Consider the following 26,303-nt stretch of genomic DNA (forward strand, 5'->3'; position numbering starts at 1 on the left):
GCATGAAACAGACACATGCAGTACATAAACAGACCTGCAGTATTTTCAAATTTCCTGATGGTTTCCCCTAGGTACACACCCCCAGACCGAAAAGGAGTACTCAACTCCCGGGGTACAAATGCTATAGCAGCACTATTCACAACAGTTCAAAGGTGGAAACAATTGAATGCCCACCAACATACTGACTAACCGGAGTGTCCACAGTAGCCCGTTACTGAGCCATGAAAAGAAATGAGGTTCTCGGGGAGCCTGGGTGGCTCAGTGGGTTAAGCCTCTGCCTTCAGCTCAGGTCGTGATCTCAGAGTCCTGGGATCGAGTCCCGCTTCGGACTCTCTGCTCAGGAGGGAGCCTGTTTCCCCCTCTCTCTCTGTCTGCCTCTCTGCCTACTTGAGATCTCTGTCAAATAAATAAATAAAATCTTAAAAAAAAAAAAAAAAAAAAGATGGGGCGCCTGGGTGGATTAGTGGGTTAAAGCCTCTGCCTTCAGCTCAGGTCATGGTCCCAGGGTCCTGGGATCAAGCCCCGCAAGCCCCACATCGGGCTCTCTGCTAGGCGGGGAGCCTGCTTCCTCCCCTCTCTCTCTGCCTGCCTCTTCGCCTACTTGTGATCTCTGTCTGTCAAATGAATAAATAAAATCTTTAAAAAAAAAAAAAAAGAAATGAGGTTCGGATGCGTGTTGCAAAGGGGAGGACCCTGGAAACACCCACTCAGTGAAAGGAGCCAGACACAAAGGCCACATTTTGTACGATTTCCCTTAACTGAAGTATCCAGACCTTAACTCAACTTCATATGGCAAATCCGTATGAACAGAATGCACACTGATGGTCTCCAAGGGCAAGTGAGCGGGGGGGTGGGGGGGTGAGGCTTCATTAACAGCATTTTATCTGGGAGTGACATACATGTTTTGGAACTAGAGAACAGTGGCAGTTGCACAATACTGTGAATGCACTGAACGCCAATGAGTCGTACACTTTAAAATGGTTCATTTTAGGTCATGTGAATTTCACCTCTGTTTAGGAAAAAAGTCACAGGAGGATGGATAGGAAAACATGTCTAAAACGGTTCCTTACAGGATCGTAATGAAAGAGCTGGCTGGTAAATACTGCCTCTGCCTATCATTTCCCACCAAGACCTACAGGCTTCCCATGGGTCCCCGCCTCCTGCCACAGCTCTTCTCCCCAGCAGCTGTCTGCAGAGCAGCCGGCCATACCACTCATCCACCTAGAACAGCCCAGAGGCGCGGGGAACCTGGCTGGCTCAGGTAGAACTGAGCACACCATCTCTTGATCGTGGGGTTGTGAGTTTGAGCCCCATGCTGGGTGTAGAAGGTTACTTAAAAATAAAACCTCTTTCAAAAAATAAATAAATAGGGACGCCTGGGTGGCTCAGGTGGTTAAGCAGCTGCCTTCGGCTCAGGTCATGATCCCAGTGTCGTGGGATCGAGTCCCACATAGGGCTCCTTGCTCAGCAGGAAGCCTGCTTCTCCCTCAAACACCACTCTCAGGGGCCTCCCCAAGCAGCCCCATCCAAGGATTGAGGTCAAGATGCCTCTTGTTTACCATTTCCCTTTGGCCATGAGAACATCAGCTCCAGGAGAGCAGGGGCCCTGCCTGGCACCCAGGATGCCACAATCTCCGACACACTGACAGAATGAGCAGATACATGAGCTAATGGAAGACAGCACTGTCCCCCACTCCTCTCCTGACCACCGACATGTCGAGCAAAAAAAAAAAAAAAAAAAAAACGATACTGGCAACCAAAGGGAAAACTTCATAAAAAGACATCAGTTTAAATAATCTCAGTATTATTTGCTATTGAAAACAAGGTGTGTGGGGTGCCTGGGTGGCTCAGTGGGTTAAAGCCTCTGCCTTCGGCTCAGGTCATGATCCCAGGGTCCTGGGATCGAGCCCCACATCAGGCTCTCTGCTCAGCGGGGAGCCTGCTTCCTCCTCTCTCTCTGCCTGCCTCTCTGCCTACTTGTGATCTCTCTCTGTCAAATAAATAAAATTCTTTTAAAAAAAAAGGAAAAGAAAAAGAAAACAAGGTGTGCTAAGAGAATGACTGATGAACAATCCAAAGAAGAGACAGAAATGCAGAACTCGATCCCAAGACCCTGAGATCAGGACCTCAGCTGAGGGGAGATGCTTAACCCGCTGAGCCACCCAGGCGCACCCATCCTACATCTTTTTAACATGCATCTTTTTTTTTTTTTTTTTTAAATAGATTTGGGAGTCAACTGCAGGGAGGAGGTTTGGTTTTGTTTTGTTTTGTTTAAGATTGTATTTATTTATTTGTCAGAGACAGAGAGATCACACGCACAAACAGGGGGAGAGAGAAGCAGGCTCCCCACTTGAGCAAGGAGCCCAATATGGAACTCAGTTCCAGAAACCTGGGATCAGGACCTGAGCCAAAGGCAGACACTTAACTGTCGGAGCCACCAAGGCATCCCTCACAGGCTCAAGGTTAACTTGTTTCAAGAAAAAATAACACCTCGGGGTGCCTGGCTAACTTAGTTTAACGTCCAACTCTTGATTTCCACTCAGGTCATAATCTCAAGCCAGGCTCCGCACTAAGCAAGGAGTCTACTTGGGATTCTCTCTCCTTGTCTCTCTGCCCTTCCCCCACCTTTTGTGTGCTTTCTCCCTCTCTCTCTCTAAACTAAATAAAATATATAAAAAATAAAAATTTAAAAAACACCTGGTGTCGAGGGTAGGTGAGGAAAAAGGAACTCTTACACGAGTTGTAAAGCCTATCAGACAGGGGACATGAACCATGAGAGACTATGGACTCCAAGAAACAAACTGAGGGTTTTCGGGGGTGGGGGGGGGACGACAGGTGAGGAGGGCACGTACTGTATGGAGCACTGGGTATCATAAGCCAAATGAATCATGGAACACTACATCAAAAACTAATGATCTACTCTATGGTGACTAACGTAATATAATAAATGAATTAAGAAAAAAAAAAAGGATCGTAAAACCTTTTAGGACAGCAACTGGATGATGCTGATATTACCCAAAATTAGACTGTACAAGATACACAGACAGCAAGGTCCCAATGCCAGGAGCTCATCCCCCAAATGTACATGTCAAGTGCCAGGGAGACAATACACATGAAGGTTCATTGCGACAGTACTTCTGACAGCAGAGAAACGGGAAATGGTATGTAAGTGTCTATTAACAGGAGAATGGCTAAGCAGGTAAAAATACCATACAACCCTCAGAAGAATGATGCCGACCTACATGATCTGACAAGGCCTAGTCCCCACAGAAATATGTGTAGAAAAAAAAAGAGAAAGTTAAAAATCAAGTGTGTACAGAAACACCCCCAATATGTGTAAATGTTTATCGAAAAACATGCACATCTTCAAATGAATGAATACGTACCTATTTTTGGTAGAAGTACATTCCACAGACAGTTAATAGTTATACATTTAGAAGAAAAACTGGAGTCGGGCTGAGGGGATAAATGAAACATGACCTTTTTTCTCCTTTTCTTTTTGTTCTAAAGATTTTATTTATTCATTTGTCAGAGAAAGAGCACAAGCAGAAGAGCAGCAGGCAGAGCAGGCATAGGAAGAAGCAGGCTCCCCGCCAAGCAGGGAGCCCGATGCAGTATTCGATCCCAGGATCCTGGGATCAGGACCTGAGCTGAAGGCAGATGCTTAACAGCCTGAGCCAACCAGGCTTCCCTGACCTTTTCTTTTACATCTGGTTTTGTTTGTTTGTTTGTTTGTTAAGATTTTATTTATTTATTTAAGAAAGAAAGAGAGCTTGAGAGGGGAGATCCCGGAACTCCAGGATCATGACCTGAGCCCAAAGCAGTCGCCTAACCAACTGAGCCACCCAGGTGCCTCTTTCACATCTTCTGATACTGCTTTAATCCTGCTGGGTTTTATTTTATCTTAATTTTAACCATGTAGTGTCACCATCATCCTCCCAAAAAAAAAAAAAAAAAATCAGCTAAAGATCTTTAGATTATGGGTCATTTCGTGCTTTTAAAACTACTTTTAGGGGCACGTGGGTGGCTCAGTTGGTTAAGCGGCTGCCTTCAGCTCAGGCCGTGATCCTGAGGTCCTGGGATAGTGCCCCCCATTGGGCTCCCCTCTCAGCGGAGACCCACTTCTCCCTCTCCCTCTGCCTACCACTTTGCCTACCTATGCTCTCTCTTTCCCTCTGTCAAATAAATAAATAAAATCTTGGGGGGAGGGAAACCTACTTTTAGGGTACCTGGGAGGCGTAGGAATTAAGCGTCTATCTTCAGCTCAGGTCATGATCCCAGGATCATAAGATCAGACCCCACCTCAGGCTCCCTGCTCCTACTCCCCCCACATCTGTCTGTTCCCTCTCTGGCTATCTCTCTCTCTGTCAAATAAATAAAATCTTTTTAAAAATTAAAATTAAAAAACTACTTTTCCTGTGGTCTTTGTTGGGGGGGAGAGATTTTTAAAACAAGGGCAAAAATATATTTGCTAATAGAGATAAATGTAAATGAAGGGGGAAAAATTCTGGAACTCTCTGACTCTAGTGAGGTTCAATGTATAGGTTCTTAAAAACATTAAGTCCGGCTTCACATGTAACCACTTAGACGAACGTGTGAAACAACAGGTTAGTCAAAATACATACAATTTTGGGGATTACAAAGTTAGTAGAGGCGTATATACTTAAAACTTGCATTAAGGGGCGCCTGGGTAGCTCCGTGGGTTAAAGCCTCTCTCTGCATTCCGCTCAAGATCATGATCTCAGGATCCTGGGGTCAAGCCCCACGTCAGGCTCTCTGCTCAGGGGGGAGCCTGCTTGCCCCTCTCTCTCTCTCTCTCTGCCTGCCTCTCTGCCTACTTGTGATCTCTCCATGTCAAATAATTAAGTAAAATCTTTAAAAAAAAAAAATCTTAAAAAAAAAAAACCTGAAGGAACACTCAACTTTTTTTTTTTAAAGACTACCCGATTTTTAACAGTTGTTACCTCTCAGAGTAGAATTATGTGCTATTTATTGCATAATATTAAAGCTTAAAAGGAATACTTTATAGTCGGGGTGGGGGGGCAATACAAAATTAAAATGTAAATATGGAGGCATTTCAAACATGAGCATATGGCAATCAGAATTTTGTTATCAGCGTTAAAGTCAAAAGGGTGCTACACTGACATAACGGTCCTCAATGAAACTGCAGGGGCAACTGCATCCCCAGGGGAACACTCGGCAATGTCTGAAGACCTCTTTCACTGCCAGCTGTGGGCAGGGGTAGGGGCCCTGGCATCTAGCACACGGAGCCCAGGACAGTTGTTTACAGACCCTGCAAAGCACAGATGGGCCGGCAACAGAGAATCACCCGGCCCCAAAGTCAACAGTGCAGAAGCGACTAAGCACCCAGTTTTAAATCGCGCTAGACATTTTCAAAAGCAGAAAGACATTTGGAAATGCTCGTTTCAATTAAGCTTTGACATGGATGCCAATCCTTTTGTAAAGCCATAAATCTTGCCCAAAGGAAGAACTAATCGCCTTTGAAGTCACAAATAATTTAATCAGATTTTATACTTTGATGTACAATTCACAAGTGTGGGCTAAAACGTATCATTTATTAACTACATTTACAAAACTCTAGCCTGTGCTAAGTGCTATTCTGACTCCATGAAACAGAGGAGTTTTAGAATTAAATTAGAAAAAAGAAATACCCTTCCCTCCCACAGACCCTCCCACACCGGGGTGCGGGTGTGGAGGAGTCAGTGATTCAGGCCAAATTTCCTCTACTTATAAAATCTTGGAAGCAACCTACATCTTCAAAGGGCTGTAGCTTGCACTGCTGGTGGCCTACATAGATGATCAACCCAATAGGGCATCATTGTTAAATCCAAGACAGGACAGAAGCTCTGTTTTGAAGGGCTATTGAACTAGCATGGAAAAATATTCAGAACACAAGGTTAACTTTAAAACAAAAAACAAAAAAACAAAAAAACCCGCACAGGTGCCTGCCTGGTTCAAGCCGGTGGAACAGGCGACTCGATCTTGGAGTTGTAAGTTCAAGCCCCTCAATGGGCACAGGGTTTACTTTAAAAAAAAAAAAAAAAGGAAAATAAAACCTTAAAACTGGCTACAACAGATACTGCAAACAAGTGATCCAAGTCCAAGAAGTTTACGGAGGCACTAGATACACTATAAGGATTTTTACAAACTGGAGTCACTAAAAAGTTGGGGCAGGGGGTGCTTTGATGGCTCAGTCATTGGACAACTGCCTTCAGCTCGGGTCATAATCTCAGGGTCCTGGGATCGAGCCCCGCATTGGCTCCCTGCTCAGCGGGAAGCCTGCTTCTCCCTCCGCCTCTCCCCCTGCTTCTGTTCCCTCTCTTGCTGTCTCTCTCTCTCTCTCTCCCCCTAATAAAAAATAAATAATCTTTTTTTAAAAATAAAATTAAAGAAAAAACTGGAGTAGTCCACATTAAAAATATATATATATTTGAGGCTGAGTCCGCATCTCCACTTGGCTAGAACCAGCAGGAAGAAAAGGCCCCCAGGACACTACTGAAAAGGCATGCTTCAAGAACACAGCATTCTCAAAGGTCCAAGTGATGACATGTTAGTGGGGTATAAGGAGCTTGCTTTTTTTTTTTTTTTTTAAGATTTTATTTATTTATTTGACAGAGAGAGATCACAAGTAGGCAGAGAGGCAGGCAGAGAGAGAGAGGAGGAAGCAGGCCCCCTGCTGAGCAGAGAGCCTGATTCGGGACTCGATCCCAGGACCCTGAGATCATGACCTGAGCCGAAGGCAGGGGCTTAACCCACTGAGCCACCCAGGCGCCCTTTTTTTTTTTTTTTTTTTTTAATAAGGAGCTTTTTTTGTAATGAAATGCTCCAGCCCACCACGCATCGAAGAGTAAGTATTGGTTTAAGAAGTAAGAACAAGGGGCGCCTGGGTGGCTCAGTGGGTTAAAGCCTCTGCCTTCAGCTCAGGTCATGGTCTCAGGGTCCTGGGATCGAGCCCTGCATTGGGCTCTCTGCTAGGCGGGTAGCCTGCTTCCCACACCCACAGCCCCCGCCTGCCTCTCTGCCTACTTGTGATCTGCCCCCCTACCCCCGGTCAAATAAATAAATGTTTTGTTTTGTTTTTTTAAAAAGAAGAAGAAGTAAGAACAAGCACCCAGCCTCATGTGATGGTCATGAGGAAGGAAGCAACTTCCTGCTACAGAGAGTTCATCCCAGTCCCTAACGCTTCCCAACCCTGCTCATTCTCATACCTGCCTGATCCCTGAAAGTATCTGAGTTTTCAACGTCATCGCATGACTCATACACCAACACAGAAAAAGTTCTGAAAACCTTCTCTAAGGGCTTGACTGGGAGGTGGGGTGATCTGTGACTTTCATCTTATAGATAACCATTACTGTGTGGCAAGTATGTCTTCGCGAAAAAGAGCATATAGAACATTTTCCCTTCTCCCTGAACAGTAACCCATAGTGGAGCTACAGGGGGTGGGGACAGCCAGGGACTGGGACTCTTACCCTAATACATATTCATGACTTAAGTCAGGCTCCTGCAGGCAGATTTGGCAAAGGCATCAGTTCTGGCCAAGAGGTCTAGATCAAGGGGGAAGCAGGAAAATTACTGCGAGTATAAACCACTCTGCCCAGTAATCAGGACACCAAGAAAGGCTTATCGCTAAGCAAACTGCTCCTTAGAAAACAAAACTGAGTTCTGTGGGTTACAGACACCTGATTCTAAGTTCCTCAATTCCCCCACCCCAAAACAAAAAGGAAACCTTCTAAATGCTCATGGCAATTTTATTTAATAACTTACTTATTTCAATGTGTGGTCTTAGATTGCTGGCTACATAATTCTAATTGCTGAAACGAGTAGGGCTTTTCTATCCCATGACCATCTTTTTTTTTTTTTTTAAACCTAATTTTGGATAAATCACAATCTCATGTCAATTATACTCTCTGTGACTCAGGGGGATTTCAACCAATAGTCCACTTCTCCTTCCTGAAAATGCTACCATCACTGCTAACAGCAGAGGGCGCTGGGGTGCAATGAAAAAGAAAATGGATCTAGACTCAGGTCAGGCTGTGGGAACACAGGCTCCACCCTCCACCATCCACAGGGACCTCAACTGGCCTTCTGTAAGATGGGGAGACTGACTCACAATGCCTTCTGAGTCTGTCACAGAGGCTAGCAAACCAACCTGGGGGCCAAATCTAGCCTCACAACCTGTCCCTCTACAGCTTGCAGGGATATTTACCATTTGTCAATGGCTGGAAGAAACCTAAAGGATTCACAGTTCATGATACACACACTTGAAATGAAAGTCTAATTTCAGTGTCACGGCCATACACTGCCTGGGGCTGTTTCACTAACACAATGATGGTGTTGAAATAGCTGCATCCTTGTGACAGAGACCCACAAAACCTAAAATATTTACTATCTGGCTCCTTACAGAAAAGGGAACAATCTTTAAGATTTAAATGATTGGGAGTACTGCCTTCTCTACCCACAACACTCACTGGCTGTCTATCTCGTAATTAGCAAAATAATCCACGCACATGCCGGCCAGGGGACCATATTTTAGGAAAGGGACCTTAAAGTCTGCTGAAATGGAGAATCTCATTTACCGCTTAGAAAAGCCATTTGAATAGCGAGGAATTCTGTCAGGAATTCTAATGCCAGTTCAATCTTGCTATGTCCCCGGGAAAGAGAGAAGCTTAATTAAACACATTATACATGCTCTCAGATTCCTCTAAAACTGTGTTTCCTGAAATATGGATCAGGATAGCCAACAGCAGTTCATAGACCAACACGTTCTATTTTACAAGTTAGGTATTAATTTCGTTTCTATTAGAGAAAAAAATGCAACAAGCAATTTAAATCTATGAGTTGATACATATTATTCAGCTTAGGATAAAACAATGTTGCAGGTTTAATGTTTAAGTACATAGTTAAAACAGAAGAACTAGCATATGGCAAAGCTGATGCCGATGAAAGTTCAGACAAGCGTGATTCAACAGGACTGCTGCCCGGTTAGAACACTTTCTCAAAAGCAAGCTCTCAGGGTTTCTGGGTGGCTCAATGGGTTAAGGCTCTGCCTTCGGCTCAGGTCATGATCTCAGGGTCCTGGGAATGAGCCCTGCTTCCCCCTCTTTCTCTGCCTGCACCCCCTGCTTACTTGTGATCTCTCCCCTCTGTCAAATAAGAAAATAAAATCTTACTTAAAAAAAAAAATAATAATAAGCAAGCTCTCTAGGAGAGGTAACAGGCTGCGAAGCTGGTGTTTTGTCAGCCTGGCTTAAATGGAATCATGTCACGCAATTAAAGTAAGCTTTTAAGAACTCTGGTCTGAAACTGAGAAGCAAAAGCAAATTTCTGTTCAGAAAGTATGTCAGCAGAAGTTGCATCATCCTAGAACAAAGCTCTGGAATGCAACTGAGCGTCTAGGACCCCACAGCTAGGGTCAGAACTGGGGAAAGAGATCGCAGCCTTTATTTAGAAGAACCAAAAGCCACTGGCACTTAACTCTCTACCTACAGCCATTCTGGGAACTACAAGCAGTACTTGAAAATTACCTATCTACTGGGAACAAGAAACACCACAACCAAAATGGGTAGAATTCCTTGACCTCCTTCAACTGAATAGCCATCGTTTTGCCTTCTGGAGACTTTTGGGGACTTTTGCAGTCTCTTGAAGATCGGGTGCCTGCTCCTTAAAGAGTTCTCCCGTAAAGGGAGGGACGGAGGGACGGAGAGATGAGGAAAGAGGCAGGGGGCGGGGAAGGAGGAGGTCTGAAGGGCTACCCAAGCTCAAAACATTGGTCAGAAGCCTAAAACCCATGGTTCAATCTTTAGATGTGCCTTCTTCAATCTGGAAAATATCCTAAGACATTCTGAGCTGACATTTAATAATTGGGGGTTTTATATAAAAATGCAAATTACCCACCTCTCAGGAATAATGAGAAGATCAGAAAACCAAGAGGCCACATTCCTCTATGACAACCATGGGCTGGAGCCCTCAAGGTGGGGGTGGGGGGCATAGGTCCAGGGGTTCACCAGGTCCTGCCCCCTCGCCCAGTCTCCCCAGCCTAGAGCCTGAGGGTTGGCTGCCTTTTTACCAGCATGCTCAGTGTAGAAACTTCTCAGTGCCCATTCTCTCTGAGCCAGACCCACAAAGAATGAACAGTGAAGGCCGTGTTTCAAGAAAAATGAGAGTAAACCGATTTCCTCGTGGAAATAATATAGTTCGTAAGGACTGGATGCGCAACCAGGTAACAGTTGGGTAGAAGGGATTCCATTTAAGTCACCATTCCTTCCCTCACACTCGGCCAGCATCCCTCCTGTTCGTCACCTCTCTGAATCCGTGTAGGCATTTGCTGAGCAAGCCCCACAAGAAATAAGACAGCAGCCCACATCTTTGGAGCATTTACTATTTTAGGCACTGTTCTGAGCGTTCTGTGTACACGCCTTCCTTCAACCCTTAATGAGAACCGATGAGGCAGGTCCGCTCCTAGATCACTTACAAATGAGACGGAACATCAAGACATTGACTATCGCGGGGTGCCCAGGTGACTCAGCTGGCTGGGCACTGGACTCTTGATTTCAGTTCAGGTCACGATCTTGAGGTCGTGACATGGGGCCCCGCCCCAGGCTCCATGTTCAGCATGAGTCTGCTTCCGTTCTCTCTCTCCCTCTCCTCCCTTCCTGCACTCATGCAGGCTCGCTCGCTCTCGCTCTCTCTAAATTAAGGAAGTAAAATCCTCGGGCTCCTGGGTGGCTCTGTCATCAAGTGTCTGCCTTCAGCACAGGTCGTGATACCAGGGTCCTGAGACGGAGCCCCCATCAGGTTCCCTGCTCAGCGGGAAGCCTGCTTCTCCCTCTCCCAGTCCCCCTGCTTCTGTTCCCTCTCTCTATGTCTCTCTTTGTCAAATAAATACACAAAATCTTTTTTAAAGAAGACACTAAGGGGCGCCTCGGTGGCTCAGTGGGTTAAAGCCTCTGCTTTCAGCTCAGGTCATGATCCCAGGGTCCTGGGATCGAGCCCCAAGTCGGGCTCTCTGCCTACTTGTGATCTCTGTCTAATAAAGAAATAAAATCTTAAAAAAAAAAAAAAAAAAAAGATGACAGTGACATTAAGTACCTTGCCTGATAAGCTGCGTGGGCCGAGACTGGCAGAGCTGGGGTATGAGACCAGCAGCTTCATTCTTCACCACTATCTCTGCAGCGAGTATAACCAGGACAACCTTTATTTGAGGAGTGGGCGTGCTCCTGGGAGAGGACATTATTGCTGACCTTACACCCTGCGCTAATATTTGAGCACTACACAATGGGAAGGTGTAGTCTGTACAAATAATCTTCTGATTAAAATTACATTCTTAAGGGGTGCCTGGGTGGCTCAGTGGGTTAAAGCCGCTGCCTTCAGTTCAGGTCATGATCCCAGGGTCCTGGGATCGAACCCCACTTCCTGCTTCCTCCTCGCTCTCTGCCTGCCTCTATGCCTACTTGTGATCTCTCTGTCAAATAAATAAATAAAATCTTTTTTTTTTTTTTAATTACATTCTTGAGAAACACACTGTTACGGGAAGTTTTGCTGTGATGCTCCAGGAGCCACATGACCTGACTGCTGAGGGATTACTGGCCACCTCTGCCCACTGCTAGGAATGACCTCCATCTGCCCTGGAGGGACCCCTTCTCTGCTTTCCTGATTCCTAACAGCAAGAATCCCCCTGGGTTACCTTGTTAAAATTTTAAATACGCTCAAATGGAGCAAAATCTCACAGAGCTCCCTCTTGAGCAGGGGCGCTGGCCAGCTGGAACCAACAGGTGTGGCCCCCACGGAAGCCCCATGTCCCAGGGGCCTCCTCCCCATCTCCCATCCCAGGCTGACCTGTGCTCTTGTCCAGGAAGTCCATGGACTCCTCACTGGCACTGAAGTGGCTCGAGGTGGCCTTCTTCTCAGCATCCTGCTCCACGTCGGAGCCCGTGTGCACAGAAGAGTTTGTACTCATGGGGGAGCGGGGCATATCCGACAGGGAGATCCTGCGGCCCGCGCCCCCACTCAGCATGGGCTTGCTCATCAGGATCTTGGGGGACGCCGTCATGTCGAAGTTGAGCTTGACCTTCTCCTGCTTGTCGATCTTGGCGGCACCGGCGCTGGGGTTGCTGGGGTCGAGCAGCATTTGGTACTGGCTGTTGGGGGTGTAGGGTGTCCTGAAGGGAGAGTAGTTAAAAACCCCAAACTTCCTGCGGATGTTCTCCACGTACACCTCCATCTCTTGCATTGCACTGTTGAAGATGCTTTTCGTCTTTTTCACAGAAAAAGGAATTTCTTTAGACATGAGGTAGCAATTATTTATTGGAACCCAGGCCCTAGGAGTGCAGAAAAGAAAGTAGAGTTGAAGTCAACTTTGGTCTTTTCTGAGATTTCCTCTTTTCTTTTCTTTTTCAAGTTTTTTTTTTTTTAAAATGCACTGTATCGAGGTATGTTTAAGTGTTGGGCACGGGTTACACTGTCGATCTCTACAGCCTATTAGTCGTAACTGAAATTTTATGCCTGAGGATTACTAAACCCCCTTTTCCCAACCCCCACCCCTGGCAAACTACCATTCCATCCTTTGATTCTGTGAATTTGACTATTTTAGGAGATAACCTCCTGTAAGTGGAATTCACGCAGTATCGGTCTTCCTGTGACTGGCTTATCGCACTTAGCACAATATCCTCCATTCAGCTATGCTGTCCCATCTTTTTTTAAGGCTGAATAGGAGCCCCTGATACGTACATACCAGGACTACTTTATCTGTTCATCTGTCGATGGACATTTAGGTTGTTTCCAGAACTATTTTCTCCTTAATGCAAACCAAATTAGCCTGGTATGTTGGCCAAGATTCTTTATCTTTCTTTCTTTTTCTTTTTGAGTATTTTGTTTTTGTTTTTGCCAAGATTCTTAAATATGTATGTTCTTTAAAAATGACTTGGTTTGGGGCACCTGGATGGCTTAGTGGGTTACAGCCTCTACCTTCAGCTCAGGTCATGATCCCAGGGTCCTGGGATCGAGCCCTGCATCGGGCTCTCTGCTCAGCGGGTAGCCTGCTTCCTCCTCTCTCTCTGCCTGCCTCTCTGCCTGCTTGTGATCTCTCTCTGTCAAATAAATAAATAAAATGTTTGGAAAATGACTTGGTTTCAATGGTGAATACATGATTAACCATTAACCCAGGAATGTTCTGTCATAAGAACAGAATACCAACACCAAACTTGGTGAAAACATTGAAAGATTCCCAGCTGTAGTTATTTTCATCCATTAAAAAATTAATAAATCCCTTTGGCTTTGGGGGAGTAGAAAGTAAGAAAAAGTCACTGTGGGCACCTGGGGGGCTCAGTTGGTTACAGGCCTGCCTCTTGATTTTGGCTCAGGTCATGATCTCACGCCCTGCATTAGGCCCTGTACTGGGTGTGGAGACTGCGTTAAGATTCTCTTCCTCTCCCTCTGCCATTCCCTACCCTGCCATGAGTACACTCTCTTTAAAAAAAAAAAAAAAAGGAAGAGGAAGAGGAAGAATTAGAAGAAATGTTTTGGGGCACCTAAGTGGCACAGTCCACTGAGCACCTCACTCTTGGTTTTGGCTCAGGTCATGATCTCAGAGTCGTGAGAATGAGCCCCATGTTAGACTCTACACTCAGCACAGAATCTGCTTGGATCCTCTCTCCCACTCCCTACACCGCATGATCTCTCTCCCTCTCTCTCTCATAAATAAGTATATCTCTTAAAAAAAAAAAAGAAAGGAAACAGGCCTTGCATCCAGGACTGCACCTCCTAACATGGAATTAGTCCCGAAGTGCACTGCTCTACGCTCAAACATGAAGAGCTTTCCTATCTCTGGTAAGAGGATTCTGGGGTTCTATGTGGCACCAGAAGGAAATGCTAGAAAACCGTAAACCTGAGAGGACGTCGCTGGCTTCAAATGGCAGGTATCCCATGTGGAAAATAACAAACAAAAAAAAACCCTCCACCTCCCATTCCCAGCTGGTTTTGTCTTCCTGCCTTCAGCCCCCGCCCACCACCCAGGACACTCTGCAGCACCTTCACGAGATGAGCTGCTTTTCTGGAATTAGTGGCCGAGCCGCCATAGGCAGGAGACGGCAGCGTAACCTACCACTGCTCTGGGTGGACGTGGAGCCCGAACATGAACAGGACAGACCGTGTGACGTTTGATTCCCCAGCCTTGAACCCAAACCCATATGTAGCTGGAAATCTGGTGCAAATGAGCTTGTTCTGTGGAGGCCTTTTGGATTTCGCAGACCATAAACTCAAGCCAGACACAAAGTAATGGGGAGCAAAATGGATGGTGGCGGGACGGACCAGTGTAACACAGGGTCTATGCGAGCACCTCACAGGGGGCTGCGCAGGGATCTCGACCCCTCGCTGCGGAGCCTCCCAGCTTTTTTGTTAAGATTTTATTTATTTATTTGACAGACGAGTAGGCAAAGAGGCAGGCAGAGAGAGAGAAGGAAGCAGGCTCCCCACTGAGCAGAAAGCCCAATTCAGGGCTCGATCTCAGGACCCTGAGATCATGACCTAAGCAAAAGGCAGAGGGTTTAACCCACTGAGCCACCCAGGCGCCCCACCTCCCAGCATTTTAAAGAGAAGCAAAAAATACGGACCGCTTCTATTATATTCTACCCAAGTCTTAACAGCTGCCATCTCATTCCTATTTTGAAGAGAAAGCAGCCCAGGAAAAATCAAGTATGTGGTTGCAGCGGAATTCAGAGCACAGGCTGGGGAGGTTTGCCACTCCCGATGATAACTAGATCGTGACACAAACTAAAACCCAACACCCCAAAAATATCTAACTGCTCTCTCAGCGTGCTGGAAATTACCAGCTTCTCCTCCACCCCAGCTCGCTGCCGGCATTCCGCAGAGACCTGAGGACGCACATCTGCAGCCAGAAAGAGCGAGGCAGACAAAGCGGGAGCCCGATGCCCTCTGGGGGAGACCGTGTGGCTGTTCCAACTGGGTGAGCAGGAGTGTGGACTAGACAGGACGGCTCTGAGCAGCAGCCCGGATCCCCCAGCTGCCCCCTCCGCTCCGGCGTCGGTAGGAGGGAGGATGATCCCCTACGTGGAGTGGGGGTCGCGGGGAGCAAATGAAATGTACCTCAGCCAATCCCCAGAGCCCCAGGAGCCCACCAGGCAGCCCACCAGGCAGCCGGCCACTGCAACTGTGCTCCCCCCACACCTCCGCCTGGGGCCGGGGTCTCCACTGCCTTCCACAGGGGTCTCCGCCAAGTGATTTCAGGAAAGCATTCCCTTTCCTTAGAGCAGGCCCAGGACAGAGTTAAAGGGAACTTAGATTTGCTTAACAAAAATAAAGTCTCTGGGGGCAATGTCATGAGAGGCCCCAGAGTCGCACAGCTGAGCTACTCCCTACTCGGGGCCTCCGGTTTTCTTCTCAGTAAAATGAGAATAAAGCAGCTTCTGCAAAAAAGCACTTAGAACAATGCCCTGCTGCAGAGAAGGCACTCGCTTCCTGCCAGCTCCCTCTTCTGCGGCTCGGCAGGCGTTTGATAAAACATTTCCTGGATTTCTATATGGGATCGTGTGTGTGTGTGTGTGTGTGTGTGTGTCTACAAAATCAAACCCCCAAAGAGCAAAAATTTTTGAAGGACAAAAAGCACACGATGAGATTCTCCAGAACATGCCTTGATCTGCGTGAGCACCTCCCCGGGCTCGCTCTAGTATTTAGTAACTAGACGATGAACGCACGGCAGGCTGCGCCGTCTCTCGTTCCGCCTGCCTCGCCAATGTGGCGTACACGTGTCCAGGCTTACGGTCTGCTCCACAACCCAGACGTGCTCCTGACAGAGGGACAGCATCTCCCATTTCCTTAGCCTCCACGCTGCGCTGCTGGGTCTGACCAGCTCTGCTTTAAGCACATCTGCTGGGAGGAGGGGCTTCGGGAGCCACACTCCTAGAACTCCAAGGTTCTGTTACTCCAACACCTATTCCCCACTGCCGTGAAGTGTCCTTAACCTCTTCAAGGGGCTCCCTTTCCCCAAAAGGAGCCAACAGAGTTCGGAGCTCTGCACATTCCAAGAGAGCATAAGACGCCAAGAGGGTTAGGCAAACCTCAGGGACATCAGACTTGGGTTGCTGTCTTTTTTCACAAACATAACAGGGGCAGGGAGGGGTCAGCTTCCATGACGGCTCCTACCCAGAACCAACCTACACCAGCAAGTTCAAGGGAAATGGCCTCTGGACGAGAGGACTAGCAGAGTTTCTGTCCCCTACGCCACCTTCAATAGCTGTCTGACAGGCAGGACGAAGAGGTCTATGCAGAATGGGCTAAGCTGACAGCAGAATCAAAGACGCCAAGAGTCTAAGAATATTTGGTGCATGGGGGCAAGTGCTGATTTCCCCCACCCACCTATATCCTAAATATATGCACACTGGGTCATATTAGCGAACGAGAATAATCCCGAATCATCAAGATGGTTAACACTTGCCACGCTATAATGAAGCACAGGAAGACACGCGACCTGCTACGGATTTCTCTTGCTCTTCAAAGAAAAGGCAGACTCTAACCACAGCTTGTGTGATCAGGCCCTGCGCCCTCCCCCATCCATCTCTGACCAGCCTCTCCTCCCTCCCCCTGCCCCATGCTCCTGATTTTCCCAAGCACAGCAGGTTGGCTCTGCCTGTCCCTCCACCCAGACCTTCACTAAGCCCCGGCCATTATCTCCTAATCTGAGCTCATCTTGCCTGTGTGTTTACTTGTGTATTATCTATCTTCCCTAGTAGGATGCCAGCCTTCTGACAGTCGGGGACAGTGCCTGCCTGCTCACTCCCACATCCCCAGCAATCAGCCCATGGCCTGGCCCACAGCAGACACCAAAAGACATCCAGTAATGTGGTCAAAAATCAGACAAAGCAAAATACTTCTTACTGAACCCAGGACCATCTCGGCAAATTCCCACTGCCTCCAGACAATGGGTTTCTAGCAAAACTCACTCTTTCGTTTTGTATTTGCAAGACAACAGGCAGAACTAAAGAGAGTAACAGCTCAGATTCCAGTGTTTGAAATTATACACTGTATTTTCTGTATATTCTGTGGGCATATATCATTTTTAGAGTATGTATTTTAAGTATTCTCCCCAACACACTCAAAACACTTTTTCAAACTGTTTGGTGGGGCTTCAAAAGGTTTTTGCCTCGTTTAATCACAACACAGCTTGACAAAAAAGAACAGAGATATTAACCATGGCTCATCTGGGTCTACCTGTTGTTCTCAAGCACGCAGGAGCGGGATCTGCTAGGAGCTAGGGACAATTCACTTCCCTGTGAGCAAGGGAAAGGGGAGGATAGACAGGCCGGTGGGGAGGGCTCCCACCTGCGAAAACAGCCACCTCTTGTAATTTCCTATCTTGGCTTCAGAGAAAAGGCAACAGGAGGGAACCACCCAGCAATGATAAAGAGATTCATTTACTGGCAATCTGGGGAAATACTTCTGATCTCCGAAAGCATTATTTTAAAAAGCAATTGCATGGCGGTTTAATTGACTCTGGAAAATCCAAAAAAGAACAGCCCAGCACTTAAAATAGCCATGGTGCTGTTTTCATCAACACAACTACGAAAGCAAGATTCTCTTAAACATACCTGAAAACACGGAAGCCCACACAGTATCAGGCTTAACACAGCACAGGACTGTACTTTTAATCACAAGATCACTGGCTGGCATCATGACAATAAACAACACAGTAAGACCTGGACCCCTCGCATCCATGACAGTATCAAAGGTTCAGTTCAAGTTAACACTTTTGCGGACGGTTTGAACTCCCACCTGTCATGTTGTCCAAAGAATCGAGCATCAACCTGCCCATCTTTATCCCTCAGAGCTTTTGCAGGCCAGAATGGAAACCCCTTCAGTTTTGCCCAGACCAAAGGATGTGGATTGCTCTAGAAAAAGAAAAAAATCCAGAGTTTATATGTATTTGACTGCAGGACACACATATAAAGCTTGGTGCAAGAGGATACAGCAAGGCCACCAACTGAACGACAAAAGTGCCAGGCAGGGTCTCCCAGGCTGGGGTTCCCTAGAAGGCGTGAGGCCAGGAAGCCCCAGGCAAAGCTGGTTCTGGGGGCAAATGACAAACAGAAGGACAAAGCACAGAGGAGACGAGGCTTGGACCCTGACTCTAATGCTATTACCCCGGTGGCCGTGAGCAAGAGTGACCACCTTCTCCTGCAACAGGGGACAGCAATGCCAGCACCTTCTGTTAGGTTAGGGGATTAAATGTGCATTATATGTGGCAGGTAACAAGGGGCAGCATTAGCTACCCTTGTCCTTCATCGAGGCTGCCCAGAGCATTAACTATACAGCTGTTTATTTCCAAAGGCAGGAAGAGCCATAAACCATGTTCTACTTTTCCACTTTACTTGCCTAATCTTGCCCCCCAGTAACCTCCACCCCTACCTCCTCCCAACCTCCCACCAGCCCACCCCAAGAACATACTTCTCTCTGCAGAACACCAGTCTGGAAAATACAGATCCATGAGGAAAACTGGGTGATGTTTCTCTCCCCGCTCCCAACCCAAACCACCAAGTTGCATGGAGTCAATGCAGAGAGGGATTTCCAAACCTCCCAACACAGACCAGAAAGAACACACTCACCAAACTCTCCTCCCTACGTGCATTACCATGGGGGTGCCCCTCCCTGATGAGCTTCTCCTTGCTCTCTAGCCTACAGTTGGCCCGGGGTTAATAAACCCAGGGAATCCTAACACTCCCTTCGGCACATGAATTTTCAGCCCAAAGGTTTATTCTACCTAGATTATTTTCACTCTGCTATAATTTTATCACTAAAAAAAAAAAAAAAAAAAATCATTTAAAAAAAACTTCACCCCAAGTTTCACCAAATAAACTGCCTAGACAAAGTGGCCTTGGGTAGCCATGTAAGGCCTGGGGCTCAGAAAATGAAGGAAAAGAAGTGCAACTTACACAAGGCTCACAAAACCAGTTGTCTCGTTTTTGGCAAGCAGCTAGGTAACACTCCGGACATACTTCAATTTCATTCATCTGTAAAGGAAAAATACGTTAGCATGTGTCATCCCAGGGGCCTCACGTCTGGAGGAGGTCAAGGAATACATGCTGGTGTCAGCAGTGGGGAACACCTTCGACAGGAGTGCAACCACGTCCCACCAACCCCCATGCTTCACCTAGCCCACGCTGCCAACACCACCTCCTCTCTCTCTGGACCATGTCCGAATCAGCTTCTACTTTTGTGCCCACTGCAGTCCCCAGCCTAAATGTCAGTAGTACAAGGCTGAGAAACTAACAAGGACATCTGAACTTCTGATGAGCTTCGCCAAGTGTGAACAAGCCTTGGCCCTCCTGAGCTCCCCAACCACCTCCAGCCACGGCTCTGGCCTCTGCTGACTGTGCTTGATTCCCACACATCTCCAACCGCACCATCCAGGGCAGGTGGTGAATACCATACTGCCCTTTTTATCCCCACTTATGACAATATGAAAATTCTGTAGTTTGGGGACCGTCCTTCTCCCTCTTGAAAAAGTACATTCCCGTAGGGGCGCCTGGGGGCAAGGTCAGTCATTGAGCATCTGCCTTCGGCTCAGGTCATGATCCTAGGGGCCTGGGATCCAGCCCTACATCAGGCTCCCTGCTGGGCAGGAAGCCTGCTTCTCCCCTCTCCCACCCCCGCTACCTATGTTACCTCTCTCGCTGTCTGTCTCCCTTTCAAATAAATAATAAAAACTTTAAAAAGAAAAAAAAAAGGTACAATCCCCTAAAATATCTAAGTCTGACTTAGAACCAAGAGCCCCAGGAGCCCCTTTCTGGGATCGCAATTCAAACTCTACCATTTCCCAGCTCTATCATTTTAAGAACAGTTGTTCATCTTGTCGGAGCCTCCATCGCCTTCCCATTTCCTCATGGACAGAATGGGGAAGCGAGGAATCGGCTACCAAACAGATTCTAACAATTACAGGACGTAAATGTGAAGCACTTCAAGTGACACAGACATCAGCACATCAGTGAACACTGACCAGAGATCTGTCGGGATCACCAAAGGGTTCCACAGGTGCCAATGCACAAACTTCTCACCCCCCGCCCTTTGAAGGCAAGACTGCTGTTACCCCCAACGTGACGGTTAGAGAAAAGGAAGCCCCAGAAAGTCAGGACACCTGCCCCAGGTCTCACTGCAGCAAAGTGGCAAGGCCCGAGCAGAGGTGGTTCACCACTGTTCTGCGTGTTGCTAGCACTGTCCCATCATCAGACTTGTTTTCCTCTTTATCGCTACTCCGCAGAAGTGCCAGACATACAGCAGGTGCTCAGTAAATTATAACTGTAACGTTGTAACTATAATTGACTAACTTAAAGGTCAGTGAGTAAATGAGTGCATAAAAGAACAAAAGAATACATGAATGAATGAATGATGGCACCTAGTTCCTCCCCGACTCACTCTACTTGTGCGCTATTCCAAAGGTACTGGGTGAATCAGGTCGAGGACAGCCCTGGCTTTGGAGCCAACATAGTGGCAATGTATTGCCAATAGGCAGATTCAGAAATGCCAGATAAAGAGCATCTGGGTTCAGTAAATTTGACCTCAGGGCAACCCACTGATTAAAAGCCTAGGCTTGGGGCGCCTGGGTGGCTCAGTGGGTTAAAGTCTCTGTCTTCGGCTCAGGTCACGGTCCCAGGACCCTGGGATGGAGCCCCGCACTGGGCTCTCTGCTCAGCAGGGAGCCTGCTTCTCTTTCTCTCTCTCTCTCTCTCTCTCTCTCTCTCTCTCTCTGCCTGCCTCTTGGCCTCTTGTGATCTCTGTCAAATAAATAAATAAATAAATAAATAAATAAATAAATAAATAAAATCTGCTTTAAAAAATTGGACAGTGAGAAACACATACCTCATGCTCACAGATTTTGATGACTACTTTTGCTATCTGCGTCAATTTGTGATTTCCTAAGGGGATAAGAAAATATGATTAATTCAAATAGAAACAAGATTAGTAACACCCAACCATGGGATTACACTTCCACTAACAAACAACCTTTCAACTTGCTTTCCCCCAGGATTAGGCTTCGAAGGCTAAAATCCAGAAGATTCTGGCTCCTGATATTGGTTCAATATGTGACTTCTCCCAAACACTGACCTATCTTAGGTGCCTCCGAGTCATCTCTGAAACTGGGCTCACAGGTTAATATTTCGAAAATGCTTTCCCATTTGAAAGGCCCCAATTAGTGGAAAGGAGCCTCATTCGCCCATTGTTCCAGACTCCAACCCATGAAGGGTAACAGGAGAAGGAAAATAATTAAGCAGCTCTGCTGTGCCGCATGCTTCGAAATACACGTTCTTATTAACTCCTCAAGAACCCATGCTAAGAAGCAGGTAAGAATGTTCCTATTTCATTAATGATTAAGCCAAAGCTCAAGAGTCGCTGCTTACCCAAGACTACTTAGCTAATGAGTTGAAAATCTGGCCCCAGAGCTAACTCAGGATAGCCAAGACAAGGAAGATAAGACAGCCAAAATGCCATGCTTTCCACACATTGTTAATTTCTTAGCAAAAAAATGTTACACACAAACATACACACACCCATCCCTATATTTCTGGCTTGATTTGAAAACTCAGAAGATCTAGAATTCTGTATCCAAAAACCACTGGGGTGTCCACGGGTGACCCCTTCAGACCAGGTAGCAGTCCATGCCCCTAGTTCTTCAGTCTCTAGTTCTCCCCTCAGTCAATGGCCTTCCTGGCTCATGCTGCTATTTTTCTGCCACCTAATCTCATTCACTTGTTTATGTGACCTTACCAGCCTTTCTATATATTTAATACTGCTTACATGAATTCTAAACCATGTGCCTCTTTTTCCCCTCCCCACACCGTGGGCCCAACTACGGAACTAATAATGCAGACCCTGTGCTTTGAGCAGACAGCCACCCACACAACCTTTTCCCCTACATCAGAAAACAATCAACACTAGGACCATACAGGAAGAACACACAACTGTGCTCTTTAAGATCTTACAACCAAAAAAACAAAAAACTTAACATCCTGGTAAGGAACTCAAACAAATTAAATTACTACCATCCAGGAAGTGTGATAAATACTAGCATAGGCAAGTACAAGTACTGTGAGATCTCCTAACAAGAGCACCAAGTATGGTCTCAGTCCATAAGGGATGGCTCCTTAGAATACTGACAGGCTGACATTGAAGGGTAAGAAAAAGTCATCAAGGGAGAGCGTTCTAACAGGGAATAAGAGGAACAGAATGGAGAAGGACACTGATTGAGCTACCTGACCAGAAGATACACAGAGAGGACTATGGGAGAAGGTAGGGCAATATAAAAAGTGCCTTGAGAAAAGATTTTAATGGGAATCCTCATCCATTCTGTCCAGAAGGCTCAACCCACAAAAACGCAACTGACGCAACTTTATCAAGAGTACAAAGAACTTCTAAAATGCAATAATAAAAACACAAAAGATTTGAATACTTATTTTACCAAAAGAGATAAACAAATGATTAATAAGCACATCAAAAGATACACAATACCATGAATCCTAAGGGAACAGCAAATGAACACCACCTGACCTAAGAGTTCACGCTTCCAAGGATGGCAAAAATAAACAGACAACACCAAGTGCTGGCAAGGATGTAGAGGAACTAAGACTCTCCTATGCATGGCCAGAAGAGTATAAAATGGTACAACCACTCTGCGCCAAGTTTGATAAAATATCTTGTAAATTTAAATAGAAACCTATTCAATGAGCCAGCACTGCCACTCCTAAGGATTTACCCATGAGAAATGAAAATGTATGTCTACACAAAGACTTGCACAAGAATGTTCACAATGGCTTTATTCCCAACAGCCCAAAGGTGGAAAAGAACCCCAATGCTCCTTCAAAATCCACAAACGGAATAGCTAAATAAACTGTATGTGGATACAGTGAAAAACTACTCACGGTAATTTAAAAAAAAAAAAAAAAAAAAAAACGGATACACACAACAACATGCATGAATCCCAAAAAAAAAATTACATGGCATGCAATTAGCCCAAAGAATGCACTACGACTCCATTTATATGAAATTTTAGAGGATGTAAAACTACTTATAGGAACATAAAACACCAAGGAGGGTGAGTTTACTGGTAAAGAACAAGTGGGACTAGAATAGAGTGATGGAAATATTCTAGATTTTATCTGAGGCTGTAGTTATATTTGAGGTGGTTACACATCTATCAAATTCAGAGAATGTTCTCTCAAAATCTATGCATTTTATTCTAGGTAATTATTCCTCCATTAAAACAAAGATTCTAAAAAAGTCAGCAATATCCTATGGCCACAAGCCACTATGGAAACCAGCTCATCCCTTAAAATGCACAGAGTCACCATACCCTATTCGCACATATTAGTGATCTATACGCACATATTCTCAGCTTTTGGTCCTGGCATGTGAAAAAAAGAACACGATTTTTTTAGGAAGGGCGGGAGACCGAACACGGCATGAACACTGTCTTTCTTAGCAGCGACCTAAGCCACCCACCTCCATTGTAAATGATGCAGTTGTGCAAAATCCATTTCGCATCAGCCAGGAAAGCCTCTGTGCATCCATACATTTTCTTTTTAGCGTTCTGGGGAGAGAAGCCAAGGAGCAGAACAACCCTTCAGTCTGTACAAGCCACAGCCACTTAACACCTGCGTCCCCACATCATTTTCATAGCAGTCATTTGCCAAATTAATTAATGCTTTTACCCATTTCCCAAGATGCTATTATATTTGAGATCTAGAACTCCATAAAAATGAAGTCACTGAATTCATCGCTAACCTGAATTGTTTCCTCTTACAGCAGCTGTCATTTATCAAGCAACCCCTTTCAAGAAACCAGGATATTTTAATAACTGACATGGTTTTTATTCATTGTAACAGCCTCACAGAAGCCTTGTGACTAAGAACGCAATGACACACTTACTATCATCACCACGTTACAGACAAGGATATTGAGGTGTGGGTATGCCAAGGAACTTGTGCAAAGTTCCAATGCTATTAATCTGTGAAGCTAGGATTCCAACCCCTTCTTTTTTGAATGCCTTCGTTTCTTGAAAACCATGAGGGTGTGTGCAATTTTTCAAAGCAGGTTTCATTCAGCATTTGGGGGCCAGCAGAAAAGACAATATAAGGTGTTCTCCTCATCCGTGCTTTTCACTACCCGGGTGTCTCATGCCAAAAAATTTGAAAATTAGCACCAGGGTGATATGCACAATCTAACATGTTCCAAGTGTAATTTTCAGGATGGAATTGTAGCCTGAACTTTTAAAAGCACCTTCAGGCATTAAAGACATATCCGTGACAGTAGAGTAAGTTCTAGGAAGCCCCATCTTTATCAGCAATCTGAAGTTTTCCCAAACACCTAATTTTCTCTTTTCTCCTTCCTGCTGCCCTCATTAGCACCTCTGAGAGAAAGAAAAGAGGAGGTAAAGCTCAAATCAATCAAATCACTGATTCGTAGAAGTGTGACTTTTTCAGGTCAATTTTTTCAGACAATCAGCAGCAGAAGTAATATTTGGAGCTAATCAGTGGAATTCAACACTCCATTACAATCCTTGGAAGAATGTTACAGAAGTTAAGGGATCAAGAGTTCTTCCATCCAAATCAAAAGGGTACGGAGGAAAGGCAGAGAAACCATCTAACTTGAGATGGGGCCCAAGAAGTGAGGGAGGGTCTTTAGTCATCTCGGTAACTGTGGCTACAATGGTGAGGTTCTCTGATGGAGGCCAACCTTTTCCAATGTACAAAGGTCCATAGGATGGAAGATGTATTCCGCATAGTCAGGATGCTGTTCCAAGGGAACAGGCTTCTGGAATGCATCTGTCTATAAAAGAAAATATGGACACACACACACACACAGAGACACAAACCCATCATTACTGTAGAAAACAAAGCATTAACAGTAACAAAGTACTTCCAAAATGGAGACAACTTTTCAGACAATAGAATTCTAGTGGTTTCCACAAAGAAGGACCTTGGGGAGTACTAAGCTGGTTCACCTTCTAGTTCTGCCTGGTTAACAATAATCATGGTGGGGGGGGATCCTACTTTGTTATTTGTATCATTTTCAAAATACATCCCAGTAACAGTTCCAGTTCTGCTCTATCAAGATCCACAAGAACAACAGACCATCAGCTACTTTGACCTGAACTCTGAATAAGGCTTATTATTATCCTGCAAACACCCATAACCAAAACAAATGGACAGTAAAACGTGGCCATACCCAGAGATAACACACTTAATGAAGTTCCCCCTTAGTGCCAACAGATATTTTACACTTAGGGGGAAAATTCAGACAAGTGAGATTTTTGCTCTTCCTTCGAGAAGCAAATATTCAACACAGAGACCATGTCAAAATTTTTCACTTTGCACCATGCTTGCATGAATCAGCTCAAAGTGCAAGGCCCAGTTTGTTGATGGATGGTTTTTACTCATCAATATTTAAAAATCTGCAAGATTTGTAGTTGGGGCATCTGGCTGGCTCATTAGGTAAAGCATGCGACTCTCGATCTCACATTGGGTGTAGAGATTACTTAAGAATAAATCTCAAAAAAATAAAATAAAATAAAATAAAATAAAAATAAAAAATAAAAAAAAAGAATAAATCTCAAAATCAATCAATAAATCAATTATTATCTAAAATATTTAATTAAACACCAAATGAGGGCACCTGGGTAGCTCAGTGGGTTAAAGCCTCTGCCTTCGGCTCAGGTCATGATCTCAGAGTCCTGGGATAGAGCCCCACATCGGCTCTCTGCTCGACGGGGAGACTGCTTGCCTTCCCCTCTCTCTGCCTGCCTCTCTCCCTACTTGTGATTTCTGTCAAATAAATGAATAAAATCTTAAAAAAAAAAAAAAAAGAAAGAAAGAAAGAAATAAAAAACCAAATGACAGCCAAGCAAGGCATCTGAAAGGGCTACCACTTGTTGTCAGTGGAGCCCTCTTCTACGCAGAAGGACAGTGTGTGGCCACTGCAAGTTACAAAGATGCTTCAATATCATCGGCAACTTTCTGCCCCGATTAATTTTATATCAAACAATTTATGTGAGAAATTAAGGCCTTCTTCGATTTTTCTCTTTGGTTTTGAAGTCTGCAGTGTTGACAACCCTACATGAATCTGTTCTTTTTGTGCAACAGTTTCAGCAGAAATAATTTAGCCTATGGAAAAGCAGGAAGTAACTCCTTGTCACTCAATATGAAAAAGAAAAGACTGCAGTTTAAAAAAAATAGTTGTTTTTCTTTCCAAACTGAGGCTATCCATGCTTCTGCTTCCATTGACGG

General features: G+C 45.5%; 1 protein-coding gene across 12 annotated transcripts in view; it reads right to left on the bottom strand.

Annotated features, from left to right (window-relative positions):
• The window catches only part of ZMYND8 (zinc finger MYND-type containing 8), a 124,705-nt gene that overhangs the window by 45,488 nt on the left and 52,914 nt on the right, over positions 1 to 26,303 (bottom strand). For all 12 annotated transcript variants that reach the window (XM_059407172.1, XM_059407164.1, XM_059407171.1 and 9 more), the window contains 6 exons: positions 24,754 to 24,846; positions 23,521 to 23,608; positions 20,884 to 20,939; positions 18,960 to 19,037; positions 17,803 to 17,918; positions 11,857 to 12,338 (listed from right to left, as the gene is read on the bottom strand). In XM_059407172.1, the coding sequence (XP_059263155.1) occupies positions 11,857 to 12,338; positions 17,803 to 17,918; positions 18,960 to 19,037; positions 20,884 to 20,939; positions 23,521 to 23,608; positions 24,754 to 24,846 (913 nt within the window). The remainder of the gene's footprint in view (positions 1 to 11,856; positions 12,339 to 17,802; positions 17,919 to 18,959; positions 19,038 to 20,883; positions 20,940 to 23,520; positions 23,609 to 24,753; positions 24,847 to 26,303) is intronic.

This window comes from Mustela nigripes, chromosome 7, assembly GCF_022355385.1.
Source record: "Mustela nigripes isolate SB6536 chromosome 7, MUSNIG.SB6536, whole genome shotgun sequence".
Lineage (NCBI taxonomy): Eukaryota > Metazoa > Chordata > Mammalia > Carnivora > Mustelidae > Mustela > Mustela nigripes.